General features: G+C 44.9%; 1 protein-coding gene across 1 annotated transcript in view; it reads left to right on the top strand.

Moving 5' to 3' along the window:
• mrps27 (mitochondrial ribosomal protein S27) overlaps positions 1-22,441 on the top strand; it is a gene marked incomplete at its 5' end in the record, with an annotated part of 66,227 nt that overhangs the window by 14,264 nt on the left and 29,522 nt on the right. Inside the window, 4 exons of the mRNA XM_084323608.1 lie at positions 60-138; positions 10,880-10,995; positions 13,886-13,991; positions 16,898-17,037. Coding sequence (XP_084179734.1) covers positions 60-138; positions 10,880-10,995; positions 13,886-13,991; positions 16,898-17,037 — 441 coding nt within the window. The remainder of the gene's footprint in view (positions 1-59; positions 139-10,879; positions 10,996-13,885; positions 13,992-16,897; positions 17,038-22,441) is intronic.

Consider the following 22,441-nt stretch of genomic DNA (forward strand, 5'->3'; position numbering starts at 1 on the left):
TATGATGATAAGTGATGATGAGACATAAAAATAGTCTTTATTTCCATTGCTGTGTTCAGGTTCAGTATGGGATCTTCCCAGACGACTTCTCCTTCAATCTGCTCCTTGATTCCTACATCAAAGATGAAGACTTCAAAAGTAAGACGCTCTGAAACTTTTTTCATTCAACATTTCTCATATATAGACTGACTACATAATATGTAGTTATACAGTACATATAATATAACTCCTCCCAAGCACAGCAGACACAAGTGGTTTCCTTCTACGGGTTTATTAAAGGCTTGGTCCTCCAATCCACCTCCAATCCACCGTGAAAACTTAAAACAGAAAACATAAGTCGCGTCAGGTCAACACAAACAATAATATACACAGTATGAAAACAACACGTCAGCAAAGCAAAATACAAACAAACATTAAATACCTCGTTGGCTGCATGCTACATAAAAGGGGTCTTATTCTTCTGTTCTTGGCAACAGTCTTGATAGTGGTACACTCTTAGAATTAGGAGAGCCTGTACAACTCCGACCATCCCTGCCGCTTGCTCGCAGGTGTCGTAATCAGTCCCAAAAGTTAAAACGCGACAGCAGCCTAACGGGACACCATATATAACCAGACGTCAAAATGAATATACTATAAATTGTAGCAAATTAAATAATAAAGAAAATAAGAAATGAAACATAAATACATTCTCAAATATTACACTTACAAACTGAAATAACATATAAATTATGAAACCATATAATGGCCACAGTTACACTCCCACCAAATCGCACACACGGATTTCTCTGAACATAATTTTGATTGACTTCTAAATTAACATTTCTTGTGATCATCCAGCTGATAGACTTGTAAGTCGCTTTGGATAAAAGCGTCAGCTAACTGACTAAATGTAAATGTCATTTAACATAAATTTCAGGCAAAACATTAAATTAGTCTGCTTCGAGTAGCGTTACAAGTACAGGTCTATCAAGGAACACTCTTTTAGTTGTAGGTTTACCTTTTAAGGTGGTGTCACTCAACAGCGATTTCAATTTTCTCACCCTACCATCTGACCCTGGATAGACGTCTGTGATTCTGGCCAGCTTCCATTCATTATGTGGTGCCAGATCGTCCTGTAGAAGAACAATGTCGTTGACCTTCGAGTTCCTTCTATCCTTGTGCCACTTTGTTTGCCGAACATTTCCTCTTATGGCAATGCACGCTCTTAAGGCATTGATAAATGCATCAGTTGTCATATCATATTATGTCATATCATAATCACCTATGTGTATGGCCCTTGAACATAGACAGGTAAGTAAGAGATCATATCTTTTGAGATTCTTCCTCCCTTCCACATAGATCGGATCAAAGCAGTCTATGCCAAGCAGTCTATGCCAGCGTAAGTGAAGGGTGAAGTTGCTTCCGATCTTGTGGTAAGTCACCCACTCTTTGTCCTTCAGTACATCTTCTGTACTTTCTACACTTGACACATTCCGAGAATCTCTGTAGGCGATCCAATAATGATCTGTTTCCCTTTGCTTTAGTGTTGCACACAAAAGCCTTGTGGAGTTCAGGATTATCTTTCTTCATTTCTCCCACCTTGAGTTCTCCGACAGGTCGTTTTTTCTTTTTCCTTTTCTTTTCTTTGAATGGTAACGGCATTTCGTAGTGACCATTGTTCTTTTGCGTGATGGTCTCTCTCAACTTCGACAGGCACGTGAGATCTTCTTGAGACACAGGGTCATGTTCTCCAGTTCTTTCTGAGAAGTCTGATTCAAGAACTCTTATGTCTGAGGGAGTCATTTCTTTTACTTGGGTTCGGCTCACATAGTGTACTTCAGTTTTGAGATTAACAGAACGTTTCGCACCTGCTGTTACTCGTCTCAATACTATGCGATGGCTGATTCCGATGTCTACACAGGGATTCCCATGGCCAACAATACTCCATCCAAGGTCTGTACGCTGTGCATAAGGCTGACTTTCTTCGCCAGACACTTTACAGTCCTGCATAGGTGCAATCTTTCCTTGGAGGTGCTCTAGATGGGACAGCGCTTTTGCAGTTCCATCTGTTGGTATGTGTGTTCTGTTGGCTGGAATGAAATCCTGCGTGTAGACTGGTGGTAACAATATCTTCTTACCAGAGTAAAAGCCACGGATTTGTAAGTTGTCTATTCTTTCAGAGCTTACTACTGTGGTTCTTGAGGTCATAGTAGAGAGCTTGACTTTGACCTTGACTTTGGTTGCTTCCAACGCTCCTGCTACTTCCCTTATAACAAAGGTTGTGTCGCTTTGAGAATCCAACAGAGCGTAAACAAGGACTTCTTGTGTTTGTTGAGTCGTGAATGAAGGCCAGACAGGAATTATTGCAGTTGTTTGTGTGTTAGCTTCATGAAGTATTACTCTATGTGAAGTAGAGGTTGTCGCTGCTTCCTTGTATTGTGCCGATTGGGGTCTTTCTTTGTACCATGGCTTGTCTTCATTTAGCTTAGCTTGTGGTGGTCTTTGTCCTTCTTTGGCTCGCTCCTCATGCAGACATGTAGGATGCTGCTTGTGGCACATGTCGCAAACATTCCTACTGTTGCAGCTCTTTGAGTAGTGACCAGACTTGAGACAACCAAAGCATAGCTTTCCGGTTTGAACAAATTTGACTCTGTCTGAAACAGTTTTCTCCATGAACTTCCTGCATTTATGCAAAGTATGCCCTGACTTCTCACAGAAAATACATGTTATGACAGTCTTTTCATTGGAACATGTGGTCAGTGCCTTTGCTTCAAAGCTTTGATATCTTGGGCATTTTGTTTTTTCAGTCTCACCTTGTTTCAGTGACTGTAGTGATGTAACAGGGTTGCAGGCCATTTTCGCTTCTCTTGTCAGAAACTTTACAAATTGGCTAAAGGAGGGGAATTGGTTACGCTCTTCTTCTTCTTGGATAACCACCCTGTTCCATCTCGCTGTTAGCCAATCAGGCAACTTTAAAAGAATTTTCCTGTTTTCATTACAGTCATTTAAAATGTCCAATGCCTTGATGTTGACCATGGCAGCCTCGCAACTCCTGAGAAAGTCTGCAAACTCTCTGAGCTCAAAGCTGTCCTTAGATCCCATCTTGGGCCATGCTTGGAGCTTGTCTCTGTATGCTTTTGCTATTGTAAATGGATTTCCATATCTCTCCTCCAAAATCTTCCATGCTGCAACATAAGCAGATTTGGTTCCGAGTAAGAAATAGCCATCAAGTGCTTTCTTAGCTTGTCCACTTACATACCTACGGAGGTAGTATATCTTCTCCTTGTCTTCAATGCTCTTCTGATCAATCAGTATTTCAAAGGAAAGTTTCCAGTCATTGTATTTCAATGGGTCCCCACTGAATAATGAAGGTTCAGGAATTGGAATTCTGTTGGCACTTAAAGCACCTGCCAGCATCTTAACAAGCTCTGCTGTACTGTCATTTGAGGAGGTGGTCATAACTTGTGGTACGGGAGACGTATACAGCGACAGAGGACTTGTGGGAGCAGGCACTTTGTTGTCTGCAACCTCTCATGTTCTAGTACGTCTTTCCGCTCTTCTTCTGTGGCCTCCACTTGATCGTACACAAGAATTCTTGCTCGTGCTGCATTAAGACCTTTCACTGCCTCCAAATGCTGTATCTTTCTCCGTTTTTCCTCCAGAGTCCTTTGTATAGCTCCATGTTCTTCTTCCAGTTGAGCTTTAAATTTAGCTTCCTCTTCCTCTCTCTCTATTCTTCGTTCAAGCTCTTCTGCTTCTTGTCCTAAACGACGTTTAACCTCTTCTGCTTCTCGTTCTAAACGACGCTTTATGCCTGCTGCCTCTTGATCAGCTAGCTTCTTTTTAGCTTCTGCTTCTAGGCACTGCATTTCCAATTGTTCTTTTTCTTGTTATTTTAACACTTCCAGAACAGCTTGGCTTGCAGCAGCATCAGCGACAGCTTCTCGTCGCTTTACAGAAGATCTGCTTGAACGCACTGAGGTGCCTTTCCTGGAAGAAGTGGCAGAACCAGATTTATAGGTGCTTGAGTCAAAGAGAGAGCCTGCTTCTGGCCACTCTTTCTCTCCTTCTTCTAACACACTTCCCCCCAGTCTAAATGTGGCTCTGGACACAATTAACTCAGAAATCCCTGCACACAGATCCACTCTTAGACGTGTGTCCTGGTCTGGAGTTGAGATGTCACGTAGTTCATCATAAATATGCTGGACATCATTAGAAAGACCTGTGACATCTGTAATGATATCTGTAAGCAGCTCATTAGACAAATGTTCTGTTGATTGTGATAACGGACCTTTAGAAGATTTAACTTGTGTCCTCCATTTATTGTAAATGTAGTTGAATCTTTGTTGAAGCGCTTTGATCTTTTCCTCCTGCATTGCTTTACCCTTCTCTGTTAGAGTTCTGGTTCTTTGAGATCGTTTTGGTTCCTCGTGCTGGGCTTCAGCACCTTCTACCTGACCTTCTTCAGGTCGGTCTTGGGAATTTGCACTATCCCTAACACTATTCCCTACCTCAATTGCAGGCTCACTTGGCTCTGTCATTGTAAATCACTACTTTAAATTTACCAAAATTTGTAAAGAAAAAATAGTAAATACACCTTTAAACCTTTAACATTTGTTGTACTCAAATTTGAATTAAATGCAGTACTATCCAAATAAATCAAATTGCTTAATTCAATTGGCTTTCAAAATAACCTCTACATATATATTAAGCACTTCAGAACACTTAGAAACATAAATATTAAATGCCTATAATAGCCTTCACCTATAAATTATAAGTGTCTTTTATAGGTTATAATTTCCAAAACACACTTTAAATTAGAAATGGGTGTTCAATCAGAAAATATATTTACACTTTAACGTTGACACCTTAATGTGTGTACAAATGGTTAGCTTCAGTTAAATTATATAGGCAAATAAGTCAAAACGTTTAGCACGCACACCACAGTAATTAGAATTCACAGACAAATATATTATAGAAACGTTTACAAAAGCCCTCTTCTTGGCCTGACCACTCTTAATTTATAATGTCCAAGTCCTTTATGGCTTTATCTTGAAACGCTGCTCATTAAACTGTGTGCATCTTCTTACTTCTTTGTGTTTATGCGTGTAGTGCGTATTGTTCGTGACTAGGGATGCCCCGATCACGTTTCTTGCCACCGATACCGATCACCGATCGTCGTGAGCCATATCGGCCGATACCGATCCGATACCGATCGTTTTTGATTAAAAGAAATTAAAATTTATTTTATATAAATTCTTTTATTTTTATTTTTTTATAAAATATATATATTATATAATTAGACTTGTACTTGTATTATCTGCGAGACATCGCCACCACGCAACAAGCTCCACTGTCTGTGTGTACTCTAGTAGCCTCCAGCTACGGCCAGGATTCTCCGGAGCTGCAGCTGGACCTATACTCGAGTAGCCTCGAGCTACGGCCAGGATTCTCCGGCGCTGCACCTGGACCCTATTGGTATAACGTTACTTAACTGTGCTCAGCAAGCCCTCAGCTCGAATACGCATCGAATCAGTGTTATAAGACATTGATATCAGGAGCTATCTGTAGCTACTGCTAGCCGGATATATAACGTTAATACAACGCCTCAGTGAATTATTTAGTTCAATGGGACATTTCGTTTTGAACAGTGAACTAACTTGCGCTAACGTGAGCTAACAGCTAACAGGTATCATACATGTCTCTACTAGACTTGATGGAGCGTTTGTTGATGTCAGGAGCTATCGGTAGCTGGCCGGCTAGATACCGTTCGGTTAGACAATGCCTCATCATGTATTAAACTAAAAGTGAATAGTTGACTGGGTCATTTTGTAACGGTAGCTAAGCTAACGTTAGCTCAGGGAGACGCCGTCCTCCCGTGTCCCATCTCACTAGACTAGACCCGTGTTTACATGCATGCGGGAGGGGCTGGAGGGATGAGCAGACGCCGCACCACCCGGTGTCTGAGACAGAACTCAGCGACAGCGAGTGAGATCGGCTTTGACGATCAGCGAAAATAAAGCATTATCACCGATCGCATATTTATACTGATTATCGGCCGATAACGATCGGTGGCCGATCGATCGGGGCATCCCTATTCGTGACTCATCTGTCCTTTGATGACGGTGCGCAGGCAGCGCAGCAAACAATTGTCGGGGAAAGTCCGCTGGACGCCGGCCTTAAACTTGGACTTGCTTCATCGCCCACTTGCGTCGATGAACAGTCGAGTTTTCACTATAACTCCTCCCAAGCACAGCAGACACAAGTGGTTTCCTTCTACGGGTTTATTAAAGGCTTGGTCCTCCAATCCACCTCCAATCCACTGTGAAAACTTAAAACAGAAAACATAAGTCGCGTCAGGTCAACACAAACAATAATATACACAGTATGAAAACAACACGTCAGCAAAGCAAAATACAAACAAACATTAAATACCTCGTTGGCTGCATGCTACATAAAAGGGGTCTTATTCTTCTGTTCTTGGCAACAGTCTTGATAGTGGTACACTCTTAGAATTAGGAGAGCCTGTACAACTCCGACCATCCCTGCCGCTTGCTCGCAGGTGTCGTAATCAGTCCCAAAAGTAAAAACGCGACAGCAGCCTAACGGGACACCATATATAACCAGACGTCAAAATGAATATACTATAAATTGTAGCAAATTAAATAATAAAGAAAATAAGAAATGAAACATAAATACATTCTCAATTTGATATGTATGTGTGTTGATAACACGCTCTGAGAGGGATGCCCATAGCACTCCACCGTTGACTGGAAAGAGGAGTACTCTACTTCCAGTCTACAGCAAACCCCAGGCTGGTAAGGAATTCCACCACCTGCCTGGTATGAGACCTGACGATCCACCTTGACCGCCAAGGACCAGAACGTCGTCAGGGCAGAATACACTTCGTAACCCCTGATGATGCAGAGGCCCCAGTGCGGCCTCCACGCACTTGGTGAAGATGCGGGGAGCCAGAGAAAAGCCGAACGGCAGCCTCTGGTACGCTAAACCCTGCAAAGGAAGTGTAGGTAAGCCCTAGGACGGAAGATCGGGGATGCGAATACGCATCCTACAGGTCTATGGAGGAGAACCAGGCCCCCACCTGACAGTGTTCAACAGGTAGGCGATGATCCAAAAATGCTGAACCTTCCCATGGGAACGGTCCAGCATGGGTCTGACACCCCCCCCCCCCCTCCCGATTTCTCGGGCACCAGAGAATACCGGGAGGAAAACGGCACGACGATGGCTTGCTTCGTCCACAGAGATTGGATCTCGTTGACCAGAGCTGTCACTGCTGGTGACCCTGACAATAGTGTCTGTACCAAACCCGAAAACGGGTGGGGTTGTGTAAATACAAGTCCCCGCCTCAGCGTTCTCTCCATCTACCTCGACATATGATACTGCTGTAGCCATATGTGATGCTAGATAGTAGGGCTGCAACTAATGACTATTTTGGTAGTCGACTAATCTGTCTTATTTTTTCGATTAGTCGACTAATCGAAAAACAATTATATAAAAAAAAAAAAAAAAAAAAATTTTGCACTACCTATCTTTGTGAAAGTGGCTTCTCAGCTCTGGTCCAGCTGAAGACAGAGCAGAGGAACAGATTGGACATTGAGCATGACCTCAGAGTTGCTTTGAGACTCTTGTCAGGACCAAACAACATCCCCAGTTATCCCATTAGTTCCCCCAAACTTACTGTCGGTCTGTTATGTTAAGCTAAGAAGTCTTCAGCTGGCTGGACCAGAGCTGAGAAGCCACTTTCACAAAGATAGATAGTGCAAAAAAAAAAATATATATATATATATATAATCATTATTATTTTTTTTTTGTATGACTAATCAACGCAACAATTCCTCGTCGATTATTTTTTATAATCGACATCGTCGATTATGTCGACTAATCGTTGCAGCCCTAATAGATAGGCGGCCCGGTCCCACCCGCTGTGCGTAGCCAACCCTGGATCCGCTAACCGTGCGAGCAGAACGTTCCGTGGAGTCGGGACATCGGACCCTGACTACCCACGAGGCAATCGCACCCAAGGAGGGACCCCGACAGAAAGGGCCGGTTTGATACGGGGGAAGCTGACATCAAACTAGGTGACAAAAGCTCCCCCACTGAACACCCCTCCAGAACATGCTGAGGAGTTGTTCTGCAGCTGGACATGCAAGGTGTGAGGCCCCCATGGGTTCCTACACACCGTAGCCCTGCAGTGATATTACTACCACCCAAATCACGCGCGCCTGCCAGACCACTGCCGATCTTGCGGGAGTGGGAGGCACCAACGTGACACCCGGCCTGGCGAGGTCGGGGAAGCCTGCACTGTTTGCCTAAAAAAAAAGGTCTCGAGCCCCCCTGCTGACAACACTTGTAGTTGACAGACGTAACACCAGGCTCAACCAAACTTGACAGCACAACATTCTCACGGACAGACCCAGGCTCAGCCATCAACTGGGTGTCAGCCCCTGTCCCCATGAGAAGCGAAACGTGGGGCCGCATGCGCTTCAACGAAGGCTCGCGGCCCGCAGCCAAAGGAAACAAATCAGAGCCCCTTTTCCGCTGGTGTTGGGGGAGGGAGTGATCGGAGAGCGGGCTGCTCGCGGCAGGATGGCGACGGTTTCTCAGGCCGTGCTCATCCAATATGGCCGATCCCTCCGCCGCCAAGGCTGTCGGCCTTGTGGACACCTGTTGACTCAACGCCCAGGGTACCTCTGGCGGGGGAAACATGGCCGCCTGTCGAGGGCCTCGCCATAGTCGCTGACGAGGCCGTGCTCTCACCTCTGGCTGCGCGGCGTGAGGCGGTGTGGGGCCTAGGACAAATACCGCCCGCGCTCCAGCGGAAGACCAAAGATCCTCTGCGGAGAGGGGAGCCCTGAGGAGGGAAAAATTCTTTTTAACTTCTCACCCCCTCAAATGGAGACTTATCCAACCAAGATGTCTGTAAACAAGCGTTGACAGCATCCTAGCCCTCCCTGCGGTTATAGCTTGCGGCTAGGTCAAAGCTAATAACGTCAACAACCTTGCGCGATGTTTCGACGTCGGCTGGCCCTCATGGCCTCGCCACCAGACACCATTTTTGACAGAAAAAACAGCAAGTCGAACAAAGTTACTAATCGCTGCCAATTCTATACCGTGGCGGTACAGGCTGAACAGCCCACCAGCCACTCGTCGGGCCGACCCACCTCACAGTGTCGGCCGGGCGGGGCACTGTTTTCAACATGCCAGAGGCAAAGGACTGATGCCACCTGCTTCATAAACATTGAGCACCAGTGGTGGTTGCAACCAGCAACCTCAACTGTGGTGTGCGCCCTGAAGGGGTTAATGAATAAATGAACTAAAAACACCACCAATACATTGTAGAATGGGCAAGCCCATACACACAACGTTAAGGGGATGCGGACCAGAGAATACCAGTCCTGCATACCATTCATAATATTCACCAAAAGCACACCAGCCCTAGACCTCAGCCCATTCACCCATGAACAGGTAAACAAGCCCCGCAATACTCCCAACAGTAAACACCGATTGACCGTCAGCATGAATGGTTAAGAGGAGGGAAGACCTTTCAGAAAGACATCCCTCAGCGGGGACAGAACACAGTAACCCAGCATATAGCATTAGTATTAGCAGCGCGCTCCAGGATAGCCTGGAACACGTTCAACTCAGAGGGACGTTTACCCAGACATCCTGCCCCTTGCGCCGATACACAACTCGGTTGTCTAACAGAACAACAAGCAGTATTACTAACACCAGCGTTAATGCCTGATGGCACAGAGCCTACCTGGGTGCGAGTTAGCTCGATAGCTACACATCGCACGTCGTCCCTTGAACTACTGCCAAAGACGAGGAAACACCAGGACAGACTCAACGCGGAGATGCATCGAGATGCATCCAGCTGCAGAGCCGGAGAACCCATACGAGCGCCGTTGGAACATGCCGAAGATTCCAGGGGCTGGCAAATCTCCGGCATTGTTCAATTTCTCTTTACACTTCATAACGCTAGTTACACAGGGTGCAAAGCATCCGCCATGATGGAAACGAAAAAAGAGAAAGGGCGTGTGTGACCACCCCTGGTGTCTTATGGGTAAGTCACTGGGACGGGGCCTGGTCAAGTCCAAGGGTGTTTTGTTTTTCGTTATGTAGTACAGTAGGTACAGGAGATGAGGTATATCTCAATATGGTGAAGAGCGGGACGCGATTGCCAGTACGAGTATATAACTAACCTGTCAGAGCTACATATAACTAACCTGCTCCACCTGCCAGAGCTACATATACTGTAACTAGGGCTACTAATAACCTGGTTCCTCTCTCTCTCTCTCACTCACTCGCTCACTCACTCACTCACTCACTCACTCACTCACTCACTCACTCACTCACTCACTCACTCACTCACTCACTCACTCACTCACTCACTCATCTCTCTCTCTCTGTCACACACACACACCTGGCTCATCTCTCGACACCTGGCTCATCTCTCTCTCTCTCTGTCACACACACTCACTCACTCATCTCTCTCTCTCTCTCTCTGTCACACACACTCACTCACTCATCTCTCTCTCTCTCTCTCTGTCACACACACACCTGGCTCATCTCTCTCTCGACACCTGGCTCATCTCTCGACACCTGGCTCATCTCTCTCTCTCTCTCTCTCTCTCTCTCTCTCTCTCTCTCTCTCTCTGTCTCTCTGTCTCTCTGTCTCTCTGTCTCTCTCTCTCTGTCTCACGTGGCTCATCTCTCTGTCTGTCTCACCTGGTTCATCTCTCTGACCTTCTTGCATGTCACCCTCTTTACTCTCACTGTCCTACATAATAAAGCAGAAATAATATAAATTAACCTTGTAAAAAAAAAGAAAAAAGGCCGCTGTGATGTTCTGTGCCTGACAGCTGGCTCTTCTCCTCAGGTGCGTGTGCTGTTGTTGAAGAGGTCATGCTCCAGGAGGCCTTTGACCTCCGCACCACACAGGTCCTGTCTCTGTACGCTCTCAGCAGCCACCTCGCCACTCAGCCTCAGCTCACAGTGAGTCCAACGTCCTTCACTTACCCTGCATCCACATGAGTCTCTTAATTTCAAATCTTTATTACAGCGATGACGGGCTCACAAAACAAAACAGTTTATCAGCAATTTCATACATATAGGCACAATAAATAAGAATAAACTATACAAAATCAGCTAAGACACAAGTCGACACAAAGTGGTTGGAGAGCATACTTTTAAATGCAGCGAGAGAAGGAAGAACCTTCAGCTTCAGAGTCAGTTGGAGGGCATTCCATTTGTTGGAAGCATTTACCGATTCAAGGTAGAATGTGTAATGCCGTCGGACAGAGACCTCTAGGCGAAAGAGCCCTGCTTGGTATTGCACTGTCTTCATTTATTTAGTTTTGGTCTGAGGTGTGAGTTGGATTGGAGTGGGGATATGGGAGAGGGTTGCTACTGCTGGACACACCTCAGGCTCTGCAGAGAGAGGTCTGGAGAAACCCACAGTGTAATAAGTTACTAAACTCCAACCCACGCATCACACCAAAACAGAAAATGTAAACCAAGTGGGGCTCTTTGGCCTAGAAGTCGCTGATACTACCTTTAACAACTAAAGGTACCACGCCGCAAGTCCAATATCATTATTACCTTGCATTTATTAAATCACAACCCTGTCATTTATTAAATCAAAACCCTGTAATTTATTAAATCACAACCCTGTCATTTATTAAATCAAAACCCTGTCATTTATTCAATCAAAACCCTGTCATTTATTAAATCACAACCCAGTATTTTATTAAATTGTAATTCCAACATAATTTAAAACAACTGCACCGTAACTGACTATGAGGTCGAACGTCACTCGACAGCTAAACCACAACTCCACGTAAACATCACTTAATGACCTCACGACTAAGCTGATATCAGTAAATTGCTAAATAACTATCTTTGAAAGGTGCTATAGATAACATCTATATATAGCTATAGATTATGTTGACTAATAATAATAAAAATTTAAAAAATACATCCACAGAGCTTTTAGAAAAGTATTGCTTTTCCCCCAAAGAAATGATTGATTAACAAATGTATCATAAAAAAAGGGGGGGGGGTCCAAAATTAATGTTGTTGTTTACATGTTGCATGTAGCCCCTCCATACTTCCTGTTCCCCATGTGGAATGCACCTGATTGGATAAACGTGCTGCTTGTTGAGACATGCAGGCATTAAAGCGTTCCGTCTTGAGACTGAATTCCGTCAATTTGATTCGGAGTTCCGTCAATTTGATTCGGAGTCTTGACGGATTTCCCGTCAATTGGCTACCTGGTATAATATGATTTGTAGATGCATACAGATTGAAACTAAATTGAGCCAATCGGAGGCGTCAAATATCATGAAAAAGGGATTTTTTTTCCTACCGCGGCTGCGCCAAGCAGAGTCATGGCGAGCAATAATGGCAGTATGCACGCAGTGACTCGAGAGAAATGTATAATAATCGCAAGATACATTCAGACGGTTGGATCTAAATAAATGGATTTATAGACACATTTATGCCCGGACCACAAAGCTTATTGAAGGGTTAGCAGGGGCGCGACGGCTCTACCGGAGTCCGTCAGCCTGTTATATGAAAATGTAATAATACTTAATAGTAGAAACGCATGTCAGAAAACACGAGTCTTACGACAGTCGCCACGCGGTGTTTTCAGACGAAAAGGATGAGCGGCACCACCCAACAAAAGAAAGTTTCGAGAGGAATGGAAGTTTGAAGATAGCAGTGTTTCAAGAGACTGGCTAGGCTACAGTATGATGCGGGGGCTGTAGACAGTGGTGAGTTGTTAACTTGTTCCGTGTTCCGCAACTATGTCAAAAAGAAAAACAGAAACAACACATTTGTCATTGTCGTGTTACTTCACAGTACAAATACGTGAGTCCTCTGCTGTGGCTGTGACGAGTATCCTTTATTAGCTTAACTCCGTAGCAACATCACACAGGTGTATCTGTTGACAGTCTCCTCCCCACCGTATATTCTCTCCCCACCGTATGTATCTTTTTTCTCCCACCCACCCACCCCCCCTAATGTACAGTATCTTCCCCATCATAATGTATATAATCTCTGTTAGGATCTATGGGTAACAGTACTGTATATTTGCATATTGTATATGTCACAAATGTAGCATTACTATATACCTGTAGTATGTCATGTATGTCCTTATGCCATAAATGTTGTGTATGTCATAAATGTCACTATGAATTGAAAATGGGGGACCCTGATGTAAACAAGACAAACGTCTTTCTCTGGTCTGCATCCCCTTAACAATTGTGTGAATTGAGCCGTACTGTATTGTACCCATTCTGCAATCTGTTAAATATTGATTGATTGATTGATTATTTTATTAACAGATTACAGAATGGGTACAATACAGTACAGCTCAATACACACAATTGTTAAGGGGATGCAGACCAGAGAAAGACTTTACTCTTGTTTACATCAGGGTCCCCCATTTTCAATTCATCATAACATATATGACATACATGACATACAGATAGACAATACTGCTACATCTATACATTTATGACATACCAGATTTACAAATACAGTATTGTTTGTGATACAATAAGAGTCTAAAAAAGAGAGTATATACATTTGACGAAGAAACTACATTGGAGGAGGTTGGGTAGGTTGGGGGGGGGATAACTGTACATTGGATTGAAACAAGTAGGCTCCCTTAAAACGCTAACGCTATAAAAAAAAATCCAGTGGAGGTTAAAATAAGAATATGACTTGGCCTGAAAAAAAGTTGTCAGGAGATTTTTTTTTGCTTTAATCCCTGGACAGGCTGACGCTCTAGTGCGACACCTAGTGGCCGAGTGTTGTCTACGTGTAGCACCTTGAAGGAAAGCGTTTCCTACAGTCCCCCTCTGTGTCTCCTGTCCAGGTGTCTGAGGAGAGGAGCCTGGGAGCAGCTCTGCTCATCGCTGGCATGAAGCTGGAGGACACCACGCTGGGACTCAGCGCTCAGCTGCTCGGCAACGCTCTCATAGGTGAGTCTGTTCTCCTGTCTCTAACTCTCTCGTTCATTCCTTCGTGGGACAAGGCTGGCCGTACCTTTTGCACTGAAAGCTAACCTAACCCTAACCCTGGCCATACCTTGTGCACTGAAAGCTAACCTAACCCTAACCCTGGCCATACCTTGTGCACTGAAAGCTAACCTAACCCTAACCCTGGCCATACCTTGTGCACTGAAAGCTAACCTAACCCTAAGCCTGGCCATACCTTGTGCACTGAAAGCTAACCTAACCCTAACCCTGGCCATACCTTGTGCACTGAAAGCTAACCTAACCCTAAGCCTGGCCATACCTTGTGCACTGAAAGGCTGGCCATACCTTGTGCACTGAAAGGCTGGCCGTACCTTGTGCACTGAAAGGCTGGCCGTACCTTGTGCACTGAAAGGCTGGCCGTACCTTGTGCACTGAAAGGCTGGCCGTACCTTGTGCACTGAAAGGCTGGCCGTACCTTGTGCACTGAAAGGCTGGCCGTACCTTGTGCACTGAAAGGCTGGCCGTACCTTGTGCACTGAAAGGCTGGCCGTACCTTGTGCACTGAAAGGCTGGCCGTACCTTGTGCACTGAAAGGCTGGCCATACCTTGTGCACCGAAAGGCTGGCCGTACCTTGTGCACCGAAAGGCTGGCCATACCGTGTGCACCGAAAGGCTGGCCGTACCTTGTGCACCGAAAGGCTGGCCGTACCTTGTGCACCGAAAGGCTGGCCGTACCTTGTGCACCGAAAGGCTGGCCGTACCTTGTGCACCGAAAGGCTGGCCATACCTTGTGCACTGAAAGGCTGGCCGTACCTTGTGCACCGAAAGGCTGGCCGTACCTTGTGCACCGAAAGGCTGGCCATACCGTGTGCACCGAAAGGCTGGCCGTACCTTGTGCACCGAAAGGCTGGCCATACCGTGTGCACCGAAAGGCTGGCCGTACCTTGTGCACCGAAAGGCGGCATGGGGCGGCAGTGCCTCGGGCGGTAGAGCAGTCTTCTGGTAAACCAGAGGTTCCCGGTTCGATTCCCACTCCTCCCGGGCAGCGTGTCGAAGTGTCCTTGAGCAAGACACTTAACCCCCAACACTGCTCCTAAAAACTCTCTTGTTCCCTGGCTTCCTCCAGCCAAGGTGGAGATGTTGAAGGGGATCCATGCTATAAAACTCTCTTGTTGCCTGGCTTCCTCCAGGAAATGTGGAGATGTTGAAGGGGATCCATGCTATAAAACTCTCTTGTTCCCTGGCTTCCTCCAGGAAATGTGGAGATGTTGAAGGGGATCCATGCTATAAAACTCTCTTGTTCCCTGGCTTCCTCCAGGAAATGTGGAGATGTTGAAGGGGATCCATGCTATAAAACTCTCTTGTTCCCTGGCTTCCTCCAGCCAAGGTGGAGATGTTGAAGGGGATCCATGCTAGGGCTGGGCGATATATCGAGTATACTCGATGTATCGCGGCTTGTTCTACATGAGATGTAGTCAATTACTATATCGTGAACATTGAGTATATGTTGTCACGTAGCGGCTGATGAGACTTGCTTTAGCGCAGAGCTTTCCTCTTATTTCATTATAGACACATGACCAGCGCGGACCTTAAATGACATGCAATTGTAATTTCATTAGACAGACCAGCGCGGACCTTTAATAACATGCAATTTAATTGACGCAAGCAATGGGCTAACGTTAGCTGCTAACTAGTTATCCCACATGACTAGGCTAAGCTAACTAGCTAGCGTTAGCTGCTAACCCTGGAAAACGCTCAAAGCGGACTCCACAACACTAGTTCCATTCGTGAGAAAAGGGGGTGGGTTATATTGATGACGCTTGACAACAGAAGTTTAAACATAACTTCATATTTATTGGTTATTCGTTTCTTTATATCAGCATCCAGTTTCCATCTCCGTGTGTTAAACTCTTCCTGTTGACATTCGAGTGTGACGTCATCACCTACGGCAGCTTAGACGCTCAAAGCGCGAACCTAAAACAAAACCCGAGGGGGGGGGGGGGCTGGCTCTCTCGTGCGTTCTCGCCCTCTCTCTCTCTCTCTCTCTCTCTCTCTCTCTCTCTCTCTCTCTCTCTCGCTCTCGCTCTCTCTCTACATTCAATGATTTAAAGTAGCCAAAACGTTACAGTATAAATACTAACTGGATAGTTGATGATATAAACATTTAATTTCATTATCTGATATATTCTAAAATCATTAAGTCTGCTATGAGCCATTATCCCTTTGTGTGTGATTATTATTTTCTCACTAGTGTATATATATATATTATTTTCTCACTAGTGTATATATATATATATATATATATATACACTAGTGAGAAAATAATAATCACACACAAAGGGATAATGGCTCATAGCAGACTTAATGATTTTTTATGTGTGTGTTTGGCTTAAGTGGATAGAAAACACAGTACTGTGCAAAAGTCTTAGGCACCCAATCGTTTTTATATAAATTGTCTTAGATGTAAATAATTTTTTTTTATTAGTGTGTCAGTAGACTACTCTTAGTACATTTTCATTTAATTATTTTTTAAAGCACCTTCATGGTTTAATAATGCAAACATATGTTGCAGGGACTTATTATAATCATCATATTGGCGTGACTGTATGCATCAAAGGGTTAAATCAAGCATTTTTAAGTGCTTTAGAGGAAATGTCAAAATATCGCGATATATATCGTGTATCGTGATATGGCCAGAATATATCGCGATATCATTTAGAGGCCATATCGCCCAGCCCTAATCCATGCTATAAAACTCTCTTGTTCCCTGGCTTCCTCCAGGAAATGTGGAGATGTTGAAGGGGATCCATGCTATAAAACTCTCTTGTTCCCTGGCTTCCTCCAGGAAAGGTGGAGATGTTGAAGGGGATCTATGCTATAAAACTCTCTTGTTCCCTGGCTTCCTCCAGGAAAGATGGAGATGTTGCAGGGGATCCATGCTGTGTTCAGAGACCTGCCTCTGCTCTGGACCCGTGGGTATTTGGGCCGAGCCCTGGCTGTCATGGAGAGAGTTGTCGCTGCTCCGGATCTCAGACTGTCTAAGGACATGGTGAGTGTGAGTGTGTGTGTAGGAGTGAGTGAGTGAGTGAGTGTGTGTGTGTGTGTGTGTGTGTGTGTGTGTGTGTGTGTGTGTGTGTGTGTGTGTGTGTCGGAGTGAATGTGAATGTAGGCGTGAATGTGTGTGTGTGTAGGAATGTGTGTGTGTGTGTAGGAGTGAATGTATGTGTGTGTATGAAGGAGCCATCTTCAATCAATATCTGAAATGTAGGAGGAAACCTTTTTACCGTCTTCTACCATAATGCACCGTTTCACTAATTCATCTTCCTTGTCTATAGTACTTCCTACTATACTAATAATGTCTCTGCTACTATGCACTCAACTGCAGCGCTCAAGTTTAAGCACTGTTTTGATGAACATTGTTACTCAGCTTATAACGCTCTGGGATCCTCTGGTCCATTTAGGAAATCCCTGAACATGAACTTGCATTGGTTTGTGATAGATTATTAGTTACTGGGTATTTCAAAGTACCTCATATTTGGTACCATTTTGAAGCTAACAACTAGGGCTTTCCAATGATATAAGATAAGTGTATGATTATCATCATCATTTTTATTATTATGGTTCATATGTAGTTGCACTTGAACTTGTTGAAATTAAACTTGGAAGATACAAATAAATTTTCCTTGCTTATTTCATATGTATGTGTAATGAATGGAATGTAGACAATCTTTTTGGCAATATAGAACAGCTGACAGATAATCTTTTTTTCTTCATATTGTGATGGTAATTATAAAACGTTCATGTCTGTGTTAAAATGTTTCTTCAAACTTACCCCATTCTCTTCATAGAGCCTTGTCTTCCTCCATACTCTATGCTACTCTAGAATCATCTTTCCTGGGTAGAAGAGTTGCATGGTTGGGCGGTCGGGTGGCGTAGCGGAGATTGCGCTCGTCAGCAATGCAAGAGGCTGCGGTCTTGACTCCCGGAGTCAGCATTGCCTGCGGCTTGGGCCGATCGTCATACTAACTCGTTTGGCTGAGTTAGCGGGAGGGAAGTCGTGGGTGGGAATCTGGCGTTGTGGACAGCGACGCCTACAGGTCAGGTCTGGGCGCCTGCTCAGCGAAAGGCAGGAAGTGGTGAAGGCAGCGTGACCTCCCACGCGTTACACTTCACCAATGAGAGTCCTCGCTGCCAGGTGAAAAGAGAGCCGCTGGCTGTCTCCGCATGTGTCGGAGGAAGCATGTGGTAGACTTCAGGGTTCCCTTGTACCGACCAGTAGGGGGAACTTGCACACAACAACCAGGTAGGGGAGGGTGGGAATTGGCATAACGACTAAAATTGGGATGGGGAGAAAAGCATAGAAAATCAGGCAGAGAAAAAGAGGATAAAAAAAAAGAAGAGTTGCATTGCTCTGCCTGGCCCTTCCTGGCTCTCAGCTGTATGTTATTAGCCAACGCTAGCATGGGAGCTAGCATCCAGCAGCAGGCCTTGTCGTCAATTCTAGGTTGATAAAATGAAATATGTTATATATACGAATATGACCAACTAATGAATACATTAAATACAGCAATGTGGCTATTTGAAAACACTGCATTTGCGAAATAAATACGTCAATTGTGTTCACGTTAGTCAAGCGTTAGCTCGCAGCTAGCGCTAACGCTACCTCAACACAAAGCACGACATCCTGGGTGAAATTCTTACATCAAATCGGTACTTTTGAAACAAGCTTTTTGAGTGGAAAATATGACCAGAATCTCTGGAAAAACATCTCACAAACACTATAGACGGTCATAAACGTTAACACAATGCTATAATAAGTCCAACAAATTTGTATAAATAGTACTTACACGGTCGTTTCGAAATGCACAAACACGCGTTGACACGCGTTGAATCCCCGGGGAAATGTATTCCTTGACTGACCGCTCTGGGAGAATATACCAAAAAACTCGGTGCGCCGTCAAGGGGGGCTTTTATAGAGTCAGATTGACGTCAGATAAAAAATTTCAATTGTACAAGGTCCTAAACGTCATGCCTCATCATCTGCTGGTGACCGGAGGGGGGGTTAACCGTGGCCGACGTTAAATCATTTATGTAGTATGGGTGATACATAGATCAGAGCAGTTTGTATGGACAATAATAATCAAACACGCTGAAACTCACCGCAGCTTCCTCGTAGCGATGGGGGATGCTACTGGAGCAAAAAGATCGTTATTATGGGATGTCGATCTTGTTGGTCCAGTTCCAGGTTGTATAATACTATATACGTCCAAATCATGTTGTTTACGAAATATGGGTGAGCACCACTTCCGGCTGCTCACTTCCGGTTTTGGCACCTCGCCGATCGGCCACCAGATGGCAGTCTTGCACCGTTGGAGAGTTGAGAGGAGCTCTACAGCACCCGTCAAGTCTCCGTGGGTGAAATATGATTGCCATGACAGATTTTTGAAATATTGATCTCAAAGACGCTGTACGACGTCATTGGCAGATTACGCATGGCGAGGAATGACGTCTAAACACGTCATTGGCGATTAAAGGGTTAAGGGCCCCGGTACAAGAGCTTACACATGTAACAAAGGCAAAAGTACACTCTCACTACCGTAAGAGGAACGCCGTTTTTCATAACGAGAGAAGACACAAGTCCTCGATTAAGTACTGGCCACAGGCCTTGCTAAGTCCACATGACCGACCAAACTAATTTTGCTTCTCTAAGCAGGAGCACAACCCCAGCAGAAGCTGAGGGGTTACACCGTATCCCCACAAACATAGTGAAACAATATATTGTAAACAAAATCATGTTTGAGGGGAGGGGGGGGGGGGGGGGAGGGCCAGGGGAAAACCGGGGGGACCACCCCTCACCACCTTACCCCTGATACGACTTGGTTGAACAGGTACAGCCCTGTTAATATGTGAACACGCCACCTGTTTATTGTCATCACAGGCTGAGAGAAGGACTCACCCCTCGATCACATGCCACTATGCATAGCTTTGCAGGGTTATTAACCCAGCTAGTTGTGAGCTCAACTACGTTGCCTAACGTTACATGAACACACAATTTCTCATCATACAACAAAACCAGTTTATTTTACTCACGTAAAAAACAACGCCGATTTTCTAGGTAGAGAGAAAGCTATACCAGCGACAAGACAATTCACACACAACACATGTCGCATCCCCAATGTAATGGAAAAAAACATCGTTATTACAAAACATTCAGAAGGTAAGGAAGGAAGAGGCGTTAAGTGTCCAACGGACCCTTACCTTCACCAATGAACGCAGGCTGAGAGGACCGCAACAGGCTGGCTCCTTACGTTGACGAAGGCCCTCGCTGGCGGGGCAAAGAAGCTCTTCAAACGCCCCCCTCCAACAGCCGATCATAGTGCAGGGTCGACTACATCCTCTGTCAAAGATGACGTCGTAGTCAGAGTGTTATGGCCTGCTATTCTCACGGCTAATGTTCAACGGTGTAGCGTAAGCTAACAGCCAATTCCAGGCCAACTGGTAGCTTCAAGCTAACGTTTCTAGCCTAGCGAGCGTACAGAGCTAGCACCGCAGTTAAAAGCTAACTGGCTAACAGGTAGCTCAACCCAGCCAGAACGCAAGCTAAGCAGCTATCACCGAACTGTACAACGAGAGAACACAATATAGGCCAACACTTCAGACAGCCGCCGTCTGTCCCCCTCCTCATCCTAAGAGAGAAGAGAAAAAGAAGTTAACACAGTTTTCAGAACGGTGATTAACAGATACAGCAGTGCCAGCACAATTCCCCATGGGCTGCAGCCGACTTGGGCGTGGAGAAATTCCGATAACAAAAACTCCAAAACCCACTTCCCTCGCGCTGGGTAACTTTCATCTTGAAAGATGGGGCCACGCACAGTGACAGAGAGAAACCGTTCGTCCAGAGATCCGGGGGTTTGAACCGCAGATTCGGTCACGGTCCCAAGCAAGTAGAGCTCCCGAAGAGGAGCTCATGTAGCGTGGGCGTCAAACCAGAACCCTCTCCCCGCCGTTTAAGAGGCAGAAAAAAGGGTACCAGCCTGGGGCCGGCTTTCGTAAATCTTGTAGCTATTCCCCTCATAACAACACAACTGGCGCTCGCATATCAAAACAATCACTCACCCGGAGAGGCAGCTAGCTCTCACAACAGCCGATCGCCTCTCAACAAAATCCAGCTGCAGCAATGGAGGTAATACCTGTCCAGCTGCAGCTTGGAGAAATGCAGGTGGGGATTAGGCCAGCGACGCGAGCCTCTAATACGAAAATGCCGGTGGAGGTCAGAATGATCATCATCTTCTAGACACCCCAGTGGCGAAGACATTATCGCTGTATTTCCTCGAAAAATAGTGAGAGAGAAAACAAAGATATAATGTCAACGTAGCTCCTTCATCGTAGCTCCTATTCCCTTCTTCAATATTTCAGCAATCTCAAAGTGTGGTACATGCAAGCACTTGACGTGGTGAAAACTAGGAAGGAGCTGTTAGTATGGCCACACCCCTGCTTATGTAGAGGAGCGGATGGGGGTGTGGCCAGGCAGATGAGGTATGTAAAGGTGCATGTGAAAATGTATTCAGTGCTAATACTGATATGGAAGAGTATTGCAGTATGACGCAGAGCGGAGCTACACGATAATATAACGGAAATTAACCGATTAAAAAACAATCCGTTTCGACGATGTTGACTGCAAACAATTCATTGATAAGCGACGGCCAGATTAGACACATAGCCATAATTTAAGACATAGTTTATGCGTTTGCAAATATGAGAGCTCTATCATTGAAGTGGGTGGTGGCAAGGAAGAACTAAAGCTCGCACCGAGCTCCAGCATTGATAGTGTTAATTGATTTTCGGGGGCTTTTTTTGTATTTCGGGGGCACCGAATTTTTTTTTTGTATTTTATTTTTTTATTATTTTTTAAACAAACATATAAACAAACATGACAACACACGATAAGATATACAAGCATTAATTGTCAGGGCACATCCAATGAGATCACAACATGCTTTATATCCTCGCCATTACTATATGCCCGTCGTGGTTAAAACCTTTTAAACGTAGGGTTAAGCTAGCTAACAACGCTTCCGGTCCTCTTTCACTCGTCTCTCGTAAGCTACGTCATCCCCTGCTAAGAGGCACGGGAGATGTAGTAAATACAACAGTCCTTGAATAATCCATGAATTATGACAGTAGCCACTACAGTAACATCATTAAGTCTGCTATAAGCTATTATCCCTCTCGTGTGTGTCTTTATGCAGATCTTTATGCAGTTTTAAAGCACCTTGGCTTTGTTCTGAATGCACTTTGTTGTAGTTATCCTACAGAGAAAGAAAATGTACTTGACTTTAATGCACATTTTGTTGTATGCAAAGAGAAAATGTTTAAATTGTACAATCTTTCAGCAGTCAGTCTGGAATTAATGTATGCATTCAAAAGTGCTGAATAAATGTTTTATGGGCCCA

Source organism: Notolepis coatsorum (genome assembly GCF_963971535.1).
Source record: "Notolepis coatsorum genome assembly, chromosome: 10".
In the NCBI taxonomy this organism is placed as follows: domain Eukaryota; kingdom Metazoa; phylum Chordata; class Actinopteri; order Aulopiformes; family Paralepididae; genus Notolepis; species Notolepis coatsorum.